General features: G+C 36.4%; 1 protein-coding gene across 1 annotated transcript; it reads right to left on the minus strand.

Annotated features, from left to right (window-relative positions):
* Window positions 1-1,633: 1,633 nt before the first annotated feature.
* Window positions 1,634-4,373, minus strand: LOC145681713 (uncharacterized). Its single transcript, XM_081753328.1, has 2 exons — window positions 3,968-4,373; window positions 1,634-1,920 (listed from the first exon to the last, which is right to left on the minus strand). The coding sequence occupies exons 1-2, from the start codon at window positions 4,371-4,373 to the stop codon at window positions 1,634-1,636; spliced, it is 693 nt and encodes a 230-aa protein (XP_081609454.1).
* Window positions 4,374-17,424: the final 13,051 nt, after the last annotated feature.

Below are 17,424 nucleotides of genomic sequence, written 5' to 3' on the forward strand. Positions count from 1 at the left end.
ATCAGCCATCAGGTCAAGAACTTAATTTGATACTTTGTCGTCTAACCACTTTCATGCAGTAAGAACCCTGAAAAGAATGAAAAAAAAATAACAATAAATCGTAAATTAAAGTGAAAATAAACTTAGTTTTATGATTCATATCAATGAAAACACTATAGTTAATGTATTTTGATACTTTGTTTCATGACCTTCTATAATACCGAGGTTGTAAAGGACAGGGACTATTATTTAATCTGGATTCAGGGCCAGAAACATAGCTTCAATCCGGTGGAGTTCGTGGGTTTTCAGACCATCGTGCAAACTCAATCTTTAAGGTATATGCCGTTCCCCACAACACAATTTTGCCTCCAAGAGTGATGCATACTCGACACCACGACATCAGTGTTGGCTTAACGCTATTTTTTTTTTAAATATAAGTGATATTACGTGTATCTATTTTATTTTGTGTATCTTTACAGCACTCAACTCATAATCATGAAATCGCTGAGTTAAACGTCCCATTATTATGCCCTGTAGCCTAAGAGAGACGATGATTAATGCAAGTGAATCATGATGAAAGAATTGGTGGAATGAGAAAGTAGAAGGAAGCAGGAGTACCCCCGAAAAAACCACCAGACACGATGTTGTCCACCACGAACTTACTTGTTCGGGATCCCACCACTACTACTGAACCACCGTCTCCCCCAGCCAAGGTATATGAAATGAGACGTATAGCTTAATGTGGCTTCTAAGTCGTAATTTGGTGGCTTGTAAGGCTATTTAGTCGGACTTTCATCTGAGTAATTTGGTAATGACGGTAAGTCTTACATAGTAAGGAATTACCTATTTTCTTTAATAATACTATGAGGTCAATTTGAAAACCGGAAATGGTTTAGTTCCGCCACTTCCGGTGAATGGATCACATCGCATTCACGAACAAACTCGATTCCTAACCTTTTACCCTCTACATGCTAGGCAGAATTGATGGTGATCTATTAAGAGGCTGCGTCACTGCGAAATTAAAATACCGCTAATTTTACTGTAATTATGTAATATTTTCAAATAGATATAAGATAATCGAAAAGTGGAACAAGAGCTCGCTAGACAATATTATTTTACATGAGATACCGTTATCACAACTCAATGATCTGCTTTCGATTTCCAGCCATCTAGAAAATCGGAATTTATTTTCGCTTTTCTAAATGGGTGCAAACGGAAAGGCACTAGGTACCTCATGTAAAATAATATATTCTAGGGCGCTCTTGTTCCACATTTCGACTATTTTTTTTAAATCGATTTGAAGATATCATATAATTGCTGTAAAATTTGCGGTATTTCAATTTCGAAGGATTAGGCGTCTTAAGTAATTCTTTAAATTGTATGTCTCGGACGCATGGACACACATATCAACATGTTTTTGTTTCCTGGATGTACGGATCAAGTATAAAGGATAAATATATAAGCGAGTTTTGGTTGGTAAACCAAAATCCTTAATAAAAATAGACATTTTCACTTAGTTATTCCCAATGTTGTAAGATTATAGATACTTAGAGTGTTACTTTTAGTTAAATTCACTGACGCTAAAAAATTCAATACACGAAGGAACTTACCAATTTCAGCTACTCAAATCCATATAGCTCTTCTCGGAAGGTTGTCAGTACTTTTGATCATTCTCAATGGAGTTAAGAGCTAAATTATCTGCAAAGCTTCTTTGGACACCGGCGTAAGTATCAACGTGAGAATAAGCATATCCTGGGTAAGGGTTATTTTTCACCAGCCTTGAGAGTCCATTGATCAAAGATACTACAAGAGCAATTGCTCCAACAATTACACCCTTGAATGCAATGAATTTGGTTGCCACCAATCCCAAGATGAACAAAGTGCTGTAAAGTCCTCCGAACATGAGCATTGACATCATCAGCTTCTTCTTTTCATCGTTACCTGCAAGCATCAATGAAGAAAAATCATTATCAGATGTAGAGGGGTAAAAAAATCTCTATTTGGAATATTAAAAGTGAAGTAAAATATTTTAAATTCCGAAATTTAGTTATAATATGTTGCTACCACTGGCTTACACAGATAGGTACCTGGTTTTAATTCCACCCCTCTCCTTTATCATGATATTATAAAAAAATATAGACTACATTTGCAATTTTAATATTTATATACAAAAATTCTGAAAAGATAAGTGCTTGAACCTGTCCCTCTCCCCAATGAAATTATTATGTACACACCACTGATTCCCTCTCATCTTTGGGCAGATTTGTAGGATTACAGAAATTAGAAAGTTGTTGTCTACCAAGGTGGAAATCTCTATGATAAGGCTTCAAAAATACAGAATTTAAGAACTCAATCTAGCAAATGAAACGGTTTTCTGGTCCTCGGAAAATTTCATAATTCTGTAGTACTTGGTGCAAATTGTTTCCTGAAGTAAAATTCTCATGTGTATGTTATCTAAATTTTAACATTTGGTTCCAGTATTTCCAAAGTTTTATCAGATATAAATATATTTAATTGTTGGATATGGGCAACACTATCTCAATCGAAAATCGGGGCCACTGTGGCTTAGTGCTAGAGTATCATTTCTGGTGCACGAAGTTACTGGTTCGAACCCAGGCCATGCGAGTTTGTGGTAGACATCACCTTGTCCGTGAATTTTTCCCTGAGCTCTCCCTTGTCCTTCTACATTCTCATTCCAACAATTCTTTCACAATCATCCACTTTCATTGAACATCCGTTTCCTTTCGCCTAATGGTCATGATCTTGTGACTGAACATCGTTTCCTTTCGCCTAATGGAAGTGATCTTGTGATTGAACATCGTTTTCTTTCGCCTAATGGAAGTGATCTTGTGATTGAAGATCCGTTTTCTTTCGCCTAATGGTCATGATCTCGTGATTGAACATCGGTTTTCTTTAGCCTAATGGTCATGATCTTGTGATTGAACATCCGTTTTCTTTCGCCTAATGGTCATGATCTTGTGATTGAACATCCGTTTTCTTTCACCTAATGGTAATGATCTTTTGATTGAACATCCGTTTTCTTTAGCCTATTGGAAATGATCTTGTGAAATTAAATATATACGTCATGTTTTACCACCACATAGAAATAAAGACTTTCAAGAGTCTTCAATAACATTTTGAATGAATTAGCTACTATCTATAGGTATATAGTTGCATTAATGTATTTTCGATTGCTTCATTTGTGAAGGCAAGTTTCTTAGGAGAATACAGTAGGTAATGTAGATAATGATAAAAGTTTCATTTCTGATTTTTGGGGTCGCGCATTTCACTTATGAAGATTCTTCCAACAATGTAGATTTATGTTTCCAATTTTGTTCTCATTCTTAGGATTAGGAATTAGATTTCTGAGCTTTCGGCACCTATCGCCATGTTAGCTCGTCACTGATGAGGGATCACACTATCCGAGGAAAAGGAAAGTAGGAAGCGTCCAGGGACCATCACTATTTATGTATAAAATAAACGGGGTAGAAGCCAGTGGCCTATCTCATATGCAGAGAGACGTGAGTTCGATCTGACCTGATATAAGTTTGCACATTCATCTGTATCGTCGTTTCAGTTTTCGCTTCCTTCCGACAACAGTAATTTGGACTTAAAAATTAATTTTGTTTGTCTTATAACTCATAATTACGTCATTAAAAAATAACTTCAGTTTACAAAATCGCGGATAAAAGAATTAAAATTAAATATTTCAGATTAACTTTTCACGATAATGCTCTTTAGGCTAAGGTAGACGATGATTAAAGCAAGGGAATTATGATCGAAGATTTTGGTGGAATGATAATGTAGGTATGAAACGGGAGTACCCCGAGAATACCTACGAACACGATGTTGTCCACCACAAACTTACTTGACCGAGAATCAAACCAGGGATCTCACACACCAGAGATAAGCGCTCTACCACTGAGCCACCGTGCCAAATCGCGGATAACTTGAAAGTATATTGACAAAATGAGAAATGCATACTTACGTCCTTCAAAGGCGCTGTCCGATTCAAGGGATAAGTCCAGAAGACCATTCTCGTTTTGGCTCTTGGATAGTACAAGATTTCCTCCTGGGATGTTGAGCTTAAGTGACAACCGTCTCATGAGTCTAGGAACGAAGTTGAAGAATCCATTCCAGCCTTCATCAGCGAGGTCCCTAGCTACTCCAGCGTCAGACGTTGCTCCTGAGTACTCCAACTTTACACCGTCAGCAACTTGCAGCGAACGAGTCTTGATGAATTTGTAAATATCCGCAAGCGCCCTAAGTTTCACACACTGAAGATCTGCTTCTTCCAAACAGTTTATCATTTGTTTCTCGTTCACTTGATGATGATTGGCTGTTGTAGTACTAATCAAAGCTAAGAGAGCCACCAAGAACACTCCCAGAGCCATTGTTGCTGAAGAAGAGTTGATGGTTTTTACTTTTGTCTCAATTGAAGAGAGTTGATCGAATGATGCTGCGGAGACTGTTTCCTCCGTATTTATACTGAAGAGAAATTTTCCTTGCGTTTTACTTTTCTCTCATTTACTCAATCAGTAATTAAAGATGTTGCTACAGAAATAGTCGTTGTTTATCATATGTGGGTCTTGCAATATGAAGTACAAAATACCAATATTTCTCTCTTAAGTTGTACAACATGACATTCATATATGTTAATCTCAGTTTTATGTATAGTGAAAGACAAAGATTTCACTCGCTGAAAGTAGGCACCAATGCATATATTACTTTCTTCTTTGAAAAATTGTAGAAGTAAAACTGACCTTGATGGATAAATTATTCACGCGCACTACATTATAATGGTAATAGACGTTTATTATATATTTAATTATAATAATTATTGCACATTTTTTTACGAGTTATCTTTAACTCCTTTCTCTCCATCAGCAAGAATTGTCACGTATATTCTATTATTAGTAGTAGTAATTACTTATGGAAATATCTACAGCTCAGTAGCATCACGCTGCTTTGCGGACCACTAGTTCGAACCGTGGTAGGAGTATAAGGTATTGCGCTCACTGAAATATTGTACAGGGTTATTCAAAAAGTGCTCCGGTTTTGTTACATCAAATTATGAACTTCATTTTTCCAAAGCACACTAACAAAATTCATGAACATGTTCATCATATATTCTGATTTCGGGCATGGTGAATGACATTGGGCATATGACCTCCTTTACTGCGCTGAGATCCAATAACTCTGTTCGTGAAATTCGCTGACTCCCTGACTAAAAGTCACACTGTCACGAACCACCGCCATGATTTGCTCAGAACGAAAACTACGATGACAACCAGGAGTTCTAATGTTTACGGTTGCATCCGTTCTAATCAGTGGCGGATTTAGTCCGTGGCAAGGGAGCCTAACTCCTCCCTCCCCCAGTTTTTTGAGTGACAAAGATAATTTAAGCTATTATTTACATATTTTTGAATGCTTATAGTAAACTCATAATATACTTATCATAGTCTGGGTTCTGGCTGGCTCCCCCAGGTTTTACCTTCTAGATCCGACACTGGTTTCAATGAACTTTTTTCATAAGTCTGGATCTGTTGATTCATTCGGTGCTCATTTCGCCCTTGAACCGCGCAAAGTCGCTTGACAGTTGCTGTATAACTTTCTCCGTTCTGATATATATATATATATATATATATATATATATATATATATATATATATATATATATATATATAAAGTGTTCGCTATTAGCACACGTTGCGCTATAGTAAAGTGCTTCATGGCTAGACGTAGACTGAAGAAATGCGAGAAATTCAGACTAAGGCGACAATGGAAATGTTTGAGGGTAGAGCAAAAACAATGTCGGCAACCGAGAAACAAAAGTTTGCCAGACGATCCAAAACCGGCGCGCTTTTTGAATAACCCTTTATTACTGTATCTGAACGTATTATTTTCTCTCTGCACTATACGCTACGTGGAGACACAAGGTGAACGTTGAGTAAGCAAATAGTCTATTTTTACCACGTACCACCCAGGTATGAGGTTCTTTTCTTCTGAAGGTTCCTAAGCACTTTTAACTAATATATATTTTTTAATGTATCTTTTATGTCCCTCTATCTTTTAAACTATTGAATGTCGTTAAAAAAATGTTAGTATATGAGGAATTTCGTAGGAAATTTAATATATAGTTCAATTCTTTATTTGAAACTTTTTTTGCTATACGAATTTACCTTTAAACCTCCCCTTTGTTATCCGCCGACCCTTGGTGACATTCAGTATGTTATTTGGAGCATTCCCCCACAACTGTGTCAAATTCTAAAACTACACGATTTATTTCTTTTCTAATCAGCGTTTTTGGCTTTCGTTGCCTGGACTAAATGCTCTTACGTGGAAAATAAGACAGGAACAGGTTGTAATATAATAATTTAGGCATTTTGCATCTTTACAAAATTAAATATCGATATTTTTTTCCTATTGTTGTTAACTGAATAGCAACTACTTCTGAGCTTCAATGCTAAGTAACGTCTTAATTTAATTTTAAATTGATTGGGAACTAAAGAAGCATACTCTGGCAAAGGTTACCTGGTTTGCGATGAATTTACTAGCTTTTCCTTAATGCGAAGCAGGAGACAGTTTAATTCGTCTAAACTTAATATGCTTCAAATTAATTTATCTTCAGTTAGAATATATAACTTTTGTTTTGCGGAATCTTTGCTTCTGGGTTCGCTGCCTTCAATAATTTAGAAGTACGAGAAACAAGATTTGGAACTTAAGAACCATTGTAGAGTACAGGAGTCATACGGTAAACTTTGTTCCATCTCCATAACAGATGTAAACTCGAGAATAGGCTCAACACATACTGTAGTGGATGGTTTTCACGCAGCAGCCAGTAATATCGCATATGGAAAGGGTTGTTACTTCACTTCAAGTTATCTGCGTCTATTTTGGATATAGACACAGCTTCACAATTTCCTTTTGAAATGTGTATCTTTCAACACACTTGTCATAGGGGTGACAAGAGAGAAGACGTTCTTCGTGAGTTCATCTTCAAATTAGGTAACTCTAGACATGTTTGATTTGGCATTAGTCTCCTAAGCACTCGCAGGAGATGAAATTCAAGTATTCCATAGACAACGTTTTGGCTTCCGTCTCGTCGGTTTATCCAGCAGATGAAATTCTTAATTCAGATGGTGGTCACTGCGGCAGTCACGGAGGTCGGAGGTGGTGGGGGCTGTTGCCCCACTTGCAAATGTTATTAATCATTCTTTGCCGTACCTGTTACAAGAATGGCATCGCAGAGATTCAGTGTCCTGCAAAAGATCATACTCGTATATTATATGTACACTAATTGGATTTATATCTCTACATTAGGTTCACATCCATCGAATTTTCAGTTCCGATCGTGAGCACTGTATCAGCCATAAAAGTGAAAAGAACTGGTGCTAAGTGTGCAGCTTTTCATTTATTCCATGAAACAGCAGTTTAGGTTATTAGTTTCAATTGATGACTCAGCCATAGACCTTGGTGGGATAAAGTTACAATTGTCTCTTCGATCAACAATTGCTAGTTATGGAAGAAGTTATTATTTGGTATAATTCTACTTGTCTACTTATTGTGTTTTCTGTTAGTTTCATATTATTGTTTTCAGTATTGTATGTTTTGATTCATGTATTTCGGTATTCGTTTTAATAAACAAATAACTATATATTGTTTATTTTCTTCACTGAAACAGTGTTGCCTACGAGATGAGAAGTACATTTCCGAATTTGAGACAAAATGAGAAATATGGCGATTCTCATATTGTTTCCGAGACGAGACATTTCACGAGTTTTGTGAACCACACTAGTTCTTCCAAGTCATACATCTAAAACAGTGTTATATTGTTGCATGAATCATTAAAAAACAACTAAAAGTTGATGAAATGATTATTCGAACATAATGAAGAGTACCGTTTAACATATGCAAGTCGTTAGAGAATACACCATACTAGTATACTTGTGTAATAAATATACTTTGAAAATGCTTTTATAGTATACCCTTCCCATACCTCTCATGAAGTGGAAGGATTCTAACTTCTACAGGAAATAAAGAAAAAAAAATCAAGGGATATATTTTGTACATAAAACGAGACGAAACGATAAAACTTTTCCGATAATCGAGACCAAACGAGAACTAATTCTTCAAGAAACGAAACGGCAACCTCACGTTGCGTAGACGCTAACGCTCTCGCCTTCAGTGCGAGCGGTCCCGGGTTCGATTCTCGGGGGAAACACTCGGTCGAAAAAGTGTAAAATGCTTTTTTAAGCCAGTCATCCTGAAAGACGTTTTCCTGTGCTTTCCTCATTCGCACCAGGCAAGCCCTGGTTAGGTGCCTAACATATAGGTCCTAGGCCACTTACTTCCTTCCCTTTTCCTGGATTGCGTTCTCGATGAGGGACGTCATCCCTCATATGTGATGGTCTAACATTTCCATAGATGTCGAAAGCCAAGAAATCTAACTCCTAATTCCTAAATCCCAAGGAACGAGAAGTGACGAGAGTTGTACAAAACTTAAAAGATAAAAAGAGAAAACCTTATTTCTCGTTTCGTGACGAGAGTTGTACAAAACTTAAAAGATAAGAAGAGAAAACCTTATTTCTCGTTTCGTGACGAGAGTTGTACAAAACTTAAGAGATAAGAGGAGAAAACCTCATTTCCTGTTTCGTGACGAGAGTTGTACAAAACTTAAGAGATGAAAAGAGAAAACCTTATTTCTCGTTTTGTGGGCAACACTAATTGTGATCCATTTCATAATTATCACCTTCCTTAACCTTGGTACACAAATCGTGGGACATTAAAGTAATCTGGATACGGATTTCGCTTGAATTTAGCGTTCGTTCCAACAACAAGACTAATTGATGTAGGAACCTAATCTTGTGAGCTCCCGAAGGCTATATATATATATATATATATATATATATATATATATATATATATATATATATATATATATATATATATATATATATATATATATATATATATCGGATGTTGCAAAATAAGTGTTACAACGCTTGGGAGGTGACTCCTGCCACTGAGACAAGAAAACAATTGTCTTGAACTTTCGACTATCGGACATAGTTTCGGATCTACAAGGTGCCGAAAGCGTGGGAAAATGATCTTCGGACGCCAATAGTTCGGAAACTATCCAAGGTAAAGAGGGCGGGTAAAAAATTCACTGAAGAAGTCATACCTGGTGTATTGAATTTTACATGTTTCACAATCCTACCATGCACGCGCAAAGGATTCCCCAAAGGAACGTAGGGAGTTCCTCAGAATCTGCCAAATGAAAATTGGTCTAGATAAAAGGATATGAATTGATAGGGCTTCTACCAGGTAACAATAATTCGTTTGTATTAAGTCGATATCTAGAACAAATACAAAATAGCGGACACCTTCATGCCCGTTTTGTATGGTTCCATAATCGCCAGGTACGGATGCTGGCCAACAGTGACGTTCTGAGTATTAAGTGTACCGAATTTGTACTCAAATGCTCTAGAAAGACATTTAGGGTGTCGGTAGAGCAGAACACATGAAGCAGAGTGATTCACATGTGGGAAATACGTAAGGAAAAATGACCAAAAAATGCACTCATACTCAGTAAACGTGAGTTCAAAGCGTCGGAAATGTAATGATTAGCGTCAAGAACATGAAAGCCATTGGCAATTCACCAATAATATTCCATCAATTGGATGCAATATGATGTGCATGGTTGCATACGAATAAGGATGCAACAACTGAGGCCACGTTGAAATTGTGCAAGGGGACTCACAAAGAAACTGGGTAAACTAAATGAATGTCACTAGTGGGATCGCATGATCGATATTGAAATGTGGCCAATGTGTGAGTTGATATCGACATGTAGCTAATGGACAAATGCCAGCATGTCCCACTACTACTGGGACACCGTCCAACGTGCGAAAAATAGGAAAATAACTACTCGGGTCTTGAATCTGAGGCCGTGGGCTTCCAGTAGTATTGGAAACTACGACCACGCGAGCGAAAGCGAGCGCTCTAGCCCTGATGCTCGAGGGAGCCTCACTTTCTCTGTATTCATTTCTTTGAGGAGCACCCACTTTGTTTGGCAAGCGCTCTTGTACAGCCTCCCGACATGATTGTGTGTTTCGTTTTGTTACTCCTACTGCACAGTTGTAAACAATCAGAGGTTTAAGACGTTTCTTCCTATTTCTCATGTCGTTTTATTTTCCTTATGCATGGTGTTCCAGCTGTAGTGTTACATGTGCCAAATTGGTTCATTTTCGTCTTTGTCTTGGCATGTTTACTGTGTGTAAGATACGAATTTCTAAAGGTATTTTCCTATATTTCGAGTACGTGAGACATGGGAAATGATACAAGTTTGTTATTTTTAAGCTCTGTCATAATTTGAACCATGGATTAAGATATTTCTTTTATGTGTCAACTGTGGGACAATCTCACAAACAAAGAGCGACATTGATACAATCGTGTTCTAGTTACGTTCTACCAAAAAGTGGACCAAATGTAATAGCAGAATGTACAACGTTATTTTCCTAGTTTTCGCACGTGAGACGGTGTCCCAGCAGTAGTGAGACATGTTGACATTTGTCCATTAGCTACATGTTGATAGCAACACATACATTGGCCACATTTCAATATCGATCATTTGATCCCACTAGTGACATTCCTTTAGTTTACCCAGTTCCTTTGTAAGTCCCCTTGCACAATTTCAACGTGGCCTCAGTTTTTGAATCCTTATTCGTATACAACCGTGCACATCATATTGCATCCGATTGATGGAATATTATTGGTGAATTGGTAATGGCTTTCATGTTCTTGATGCTATTCTTTATATTTCCAATGCTTTGAAATCACGTTTACTTAGTATGAGTGCATTTTTCCTGGGCATCTTTCGTTACGTGTCACCACAGATGTGAATCACCTTGCTTCATGTGTTGTGCTCTATCGACATTTCAGATGTCTTTCTAGAGCATTTGAATACAAATTCGGTACACTTAATACTCAGAACGTCACTGTTGGCCAGCATCCGTACCTGGCAGATTATGAGGGACTCCCTACGTTCCTTTGGGAATCCCTTGCGCGTGCATGGTAGGATTATGAAAATTGCAAAATTCATTTTTCATAATCCTTGCACGGTTAGTATTATACACATATAGCCAGTTCTAGCCTGAGGTCACATTACATCAGACCATACCATTTAATGAATGGAAGTCACGCTGACAGATTTTCAGGAGGTTTTCTGGGTCCATGTTGCTCATTAACAAATTATGAAGGAAGTAATGTTCCTCCGTTGGAAAATCTCGGATGCGAACTGCATACTTGAGACGGGATTGTGTATCTCCGGGCCGCAATCTCTGCACCAGTTGTACTTCGTTCGGTAACAATTTCAACTCCGTTTTTAGAATTCTTTATAGTGACCTTAGCGTCATCCCGAGCTGAGTGGCATGTCGACAGGTTGGTATTTCTTTGGTTGTCATTAATGCTAACTCTCACACGTTGAATGTTTTCGAAAGTCCGAACTGAGCGTGGTCTACCTATTTTTGGGTAGTCGCAGACTGAATAATTTTGCCGAATTTGTGCTACTAGATGGAGAATCAATGCCTGGTGAGGACAGTTGCACACTTTGAAATGGTTACGTTATGCATTCTGAAACAGGATAATACATTTTTGATTTTCAAAGTAGAGTCCTATCAGTTTCAATTCAACCTTTCAATGATGAATCCTATAAGTTTACTTCACCAACCTGCAAAACAAACAATAATCAGTAACCGAACAAATATATATATATATATATATATATATATATATATATATATATATATATATATATATATATATATATATTGGTGCAATACAACCCATGCGTTACATGTGCTCCATATCTTAGAAATATAATTAAATTTGTAATGCTAATCAAATAGGATCTATTACAGATCAAATATGATTAACGTTAAATCTCTTGGGAGCCGCGCTGGCTCAGTGGTAAAGCGTTCACCTCTGGTGCATTGGGTCACGGGTTCAATCCCTGCTCCCGCCAAGTGAACTTTGTAGTGGACAAACACCGTTTGCGGGGTTTTCTCGGGGTTCTCCCGTTTCCTTCCACTTTATTCATACCACCACTTCATTCATCTCTCATCATCACCGTCTTTCTTAGCCTAGCCGGTATAAACGTGGAAAGTAAAACTGAAAAATTTCATTTCATTTTCATTTAAATCTCGAGTTAACCAAGGAAATTGCTCAGCCGTTTTAAATGTTACAAACTGGAAGAACTAAGATGTCAGCTTTAAAATTTTTGAATGACTGAATTAAACACACAGATTTTATGACTCAATATTATAAGTGCATAGCAAGAAAATAAAACAAAATAAAACATTTTTCTAAAAACATGATTCTTTTAAAATATAAATGAACTAAAACATGGTACTAACAGGTAAAAATTTACAGGTTTCAAAGAAAATTTCTTAAAAGATATTTTCAAATACTAGAAGAATAAAAACATGTTAGGTGCGTTCATAATGTCATATAACACATGTGATTGTGATGTGAGAGCGTTTCCCATGCATTTACTTTTATTTATGCATAATCACTCTTTAGTACCATTATTTGTTTAATTTCATTATTTTTTCAAGGTTCGAATGTATTAATGTTTTAATTCTTGTGGATTTAGTACTAAATAATCATGTGTCACTCAGGCATGATTATTTAGTTATACAAACGAAGAAAGTTCGAATCGATCTTTTTAAAGTTATACAATGGTTCTACTCGTAACTTGAAAAAAATATAGAAATATATGGAAATATATTAAAGTAGAAATGGAACATTGTATTACTACCCAATTTATCTCGCTCTGGAAAATTTGATTATTTATTGTATGAGTTAAATTTAGGTTGCAAGCTTGCAGGACACGACTGAACTACAGGGTATTTGAAAAAGAACTCCCTAGTTTTCAGTACAAATTTAATTGGGAAATGAATCAAAACTTACATCAATGAGTACATATCATGAAAGAGAATTCCTTCAAGTTTTGTTTAATGTTGGTGGACTTCAACGTGGGATCCATTTGTGGCCCTGCACACCTTGAGACGATATTCCACTTCTCGTCACGTATTCACTAACATTTCAGATGTCGAATATCAAGGGACCGTTTTCCATCACAATTTGACCCACCGCTATAGAGAGCGATATTTCAGTATACGATTAATTTTTTGCTTTCGTCTTTTTTTATCATTATTCGTTTGAAATTCTCCGCTGCACTATTGGTTATTCTATTTTTGTTTCCATTGATTACCATAGAGGTCAATGTTGTATCGATATTTGGGCCTAGGGTTATTGCCCCTATGATGGCCATTGTTCACATGATGGCCACAATCACGTAATTTCAGCAGTAATCACAGAACGCCGCTAATTGTGAGTTTTGTAAATGAAGAGAGCCACGCTGATTTCGAGGTGAAATTGTCATCGTTGAAATGTAAGTATTAACTCTCGTACACACGTTTTCAGAAATATGCATGTTTTAATACTTTCTTATAACATTTGAGTAGGTTCAACAGAGATGCATGTATAGCTAAGTGTGTTTTTTGTAAGCAATATTTTTGGTGTCGCTTTAACCATTCTTCTAGTTGGTAAAACACGAAAGCCTAGCTGTCGTGTTAGAGTGATCTGCCCTCTCGTCGGTGGTGAATTAAACAAGTGTGTTTGCCAATGACGGCCACAAAGTTCAGTTCCTATGATGGCCAAAGAAGTTAGACGTAGCCATACTCCTCTGTGCCATCGCTCCGTCTACTGACACTGGAAAGTACAAAATCATTTATTTAATGGCTTACGCAACCTGGAGATTCAGCAGCGCAGAAGCAAACGCTGGCGTCAGACTTTGCAGAAGTGAAAAGTATAGTGAGCATTTTTTTTTCCTGTTACTAAATTATTGCAATACTCAGATGATATGTTAACAGTTATATATGAAGGCCATTCTATGCCGATCCATGGCAAAGCTCTTGACGTTTGGCGATTGCCAATAGAATTCACTTGCGACGTTGTGAGACTTTTTTTGTATGTTAGTATGTGACTGAAACATCTTTTCCGAAGTGCCGTTTGAAGTTATGCGTGAAGTGAGTCAATGCTACTATCTCTGTAATTGGCTAGCCTAATGAAGAAGACCACGCCCTAAAAGTCAAGAGATTTGGCGTTTCCTTTAAGTAGAGATGCATATAGAATTAGAATTTGTATGTAAATTAGCAAAATCAGATTTAAAACAAAAGTCCACTTTGAACGTCAGCATTTAGAGAAATAGTTTTAATCTACATCGTTATTAACGGTGCCAGAGACTTCGAAGCATGTGGGATTTTTCCAATCAATCCTGATAAGATTTCTCCAGAAGGATATGCTTTCTGTGAAGATTCTGGTTCTGTGGACACAGAGACTCACATGGAAACATTCGGAAACTAACAACAAGAGGAATACAGTGAAGACAGTCAACGATGCAATTAAACCAGCTCTCCTCAACCCAGCACATGCACTGTATCTAACTCATCACCAGCACCCAGATATGTGAATTTTCCTAATGATATTGATTGTACGTACGACTATTCACACACAACCTGATGAACGACAAGAGAGATTGGCAAAATATCTTCAAATGTCACTTGTCGTTCATCAGGTTGTGTATGAATAGTCAAGTGCAGCCTACCAACCGAAAGAGGCCACATCGTAATGCTATTTACAATCCATTGTCTCCGTCTAAAATCCAACACATGAAAGAAAGAAAATCACGTGCCGTGTCTACAAAACCTAAGTTTTCTAGATCTCTTCATCGTCAGGAATATAAACCCACCAATACTAAGACTTCCAACGATACATCGGACCTGTTTAAGGCTGGGCCTTCTATTCGCGTGATGGATGACTAGGGAATCATCTAAGGCAAGGAAGGAAGAGTTTTGTGGACAGTGTAACGGTTATTATTATGATGACTCTGGAGATGCTAAAATCTGGATTCAGTGTACTTTTTGTAGTGCTTGGGTACATGAAACATGTGCTCAATCATACGGTCGAATGACCAAAACTAAATATTTTTGTGTGACTGCTTTGATGAGTAGGTAACCTATGTAAATGATGTAATTATAAATAATGAGTAGGTAACCTATATAAGTGATGTATTACTTCTGTAGTTGGCCCATGTCCAATATCTTAGTTAAGTAGTAGCTTGTGTTAGACCCTATTTAGTAATTAGTCCTTACATATAATACTTGCAGCCTAGCTTGTATATCATTTATCCAACTATGTACTATTGCCAGGATGTCCAATTGTTGTGTATGTCCATGTGTATGTTGTGAATAATATAACGTCATAATACTAATATACGATGGAAATAATATTCTGTCTTTTTTGAGTGTCTGAGTGTCTTTTTTGTTTCTTGTGGCTGTGTGTAGTTGAAGTGTGTCACTTCGCGTACACAACTTTTTGTGAGTATCGTTTCAATATTCTGCATGTTATCGAGCAAACAACGTTACAGTGACCATCATAGGGGCAATGACCCTATATGTATTACTAACATTTTAGTCATTTATTTCAGTGTTTACGCGCCTGCCTTGCACTTTAAATGTCCACTCTTTTAAAAATTGTTTGAGAATATAAATTTTGATCACTATCCGCGGTTAATCAGTTGTATAGTCGATTTTTCTTATGTGAAGTGTTGCAACCTGAAAATTTTATTAATTGGAGTCATTGATTTGAAAAATTAAATGATAATTGAGTATATGTGTGTTGGGATATTAATATGTGTTGAATATAAATATGATATTGGAGTAAAATGTATAATGTTGATTAACGTAGTTAAATATATGTAAAGGGTCCTTGTTCCTACCCCGAAGGGTCATTGGTTGCCATAGTTTCGAACACTTCGAAATGTGAATTTAAAGTATACCGCCGCATGTAAGATATGTTCTTTTTAATCTGTGTAATATGATTAATTAATATATGTAACTATTAATTAATATATGTAACTCTAACTGCATGTGACATGAAATTAAGGCAGGTCATCGTAACTCTTATGTATTATTAAATCTACCCACAAGTTCATAAACCTGCAATCTTCCAGTGCAGTTACATTCCCATTTCATTCATCATATTCCAATCCTCGAACCTAAATGGTGCTTCGCTTCATTAATGGTGATTTCGATACGAAAACAAAACAACCTCATTGAACGTAGAAAATTCACGTTTCCTATGTAGTGTGCAAATATAACTATAATTGTGTGTACCTCATGTGATAAAAAGTGTAGTGGTACAAGGTGCTAGTAAATGGACGGGATAATAAATGGAATAACAAAGTGACGTAGTCACTGTGAAATTAATGATAAACTTCATTTTCTTAATCTTGAAAAAAATGTATAAATAATTAAGTCTACGAACTGAATATGTATTGTTCACAAATCATAAGGACTAGTTCATATGCGTATATCTAAATAAAGTGACTTTAGCTACATGGACACCAAAAAGGTGCCTTAGGAACGTGCGATATAAAAACTCGTCTGAAAGTAAAAGAAAGTACAAAATTTAATTTTTCATCTTTATGTATGTGTGTGTGTTTACATTGATGTAATCCAATATTATATGTGGAATGATACATTTATATGTGTATTCAGTTGCATGTTATAAATATTTTCCTTATTTTTAAATTCTTAATAGATGGAATAAGTGTTGACTAACTGTAGTTAGATTATAATTTTTTTTTTTTAACTGATATTGGCCACCTAAATCAATACATTGTCCTGTATGTATGTGTGTGTGCGTAAATGAATGACAAATTTAGCTTAAGTGGTAGTCTTTAATCTTGATTTACAACGGTAGTGTTGATAATATGTGTATAATACTACTTAAATATGTGTATTGGCGCATGGCCGAGGTCATGAAAGACAACTAATTTTAAATTATTCTAAATCCGCTCTGAAAGGAAACCATAAACAGCAGGATGAGCTTGGATAACGACAGTCTGTACAAAAAATCTCTAAAATTTCTATTTGTGGAAAACATGTAAATCACTTTGATTTTTTTTTTCTTTCCTTGGCTAATTGAGATGTGTGTTCGATCTCCACTATTGAAAGTCAGATACTGGATAAAGGCAATTCAACATTCGGAAATAACAGACAAACGATTAAATTAAAACTTCTCATCACCTTGGCTGGGTCAGGGCAACTCCCGCTTGTGCAGTTGCCTGGATCCAGGTCAGGGCAGTATGAGGGAACATGTGTCTCTTCGAGATCACTTCAGAATTGATTCTCAAGTAATAACATTCGAGTATGAACCACCGTTTCAATAACTATTCAAGTTTCTTTACCGTATTTTCATCATTATCCAGTAATTATTCATCTCTAGTTTCTTCTTCCTCTTTCTTCTTTCCTCCTACCTTCTTCTCTTCTTTCTCATTCTTCCTTTTCCTATTTCTAATAATACTGAAGAGGGTTT

This window comes from Thermobia domestica, chromosome 1 (assembly GCF_964235325.1).
Source record: "Thermobia domestica chromosome 1, izTheDome1.hap1.1, whole genome shotgun sequence".
NCBI lineage: Eukaryota > Metazoa > Arthropoda > Insecta > Zygentoma > Lepismatidae > Thermobia > Thermobia domestica.

Excerpts from the sequence above, each read along its gene's own strand:
- LOC145681713 (XM_081753328.1), bottom strand. The coding sequence starts at position 4,373 with ATGGCTCTGGGAGTGTTCTTGGTGGCTCTCTTAGCTTTGATTAGTACT. Across the intron at positions 1,921-3,967 it reads GGACAGCGCCTTTGAAGGAC|GTAACGATGAAAAGAAGAAG; the intron begins GTAAGTATGCAT and ends TGATGCTTGCAG.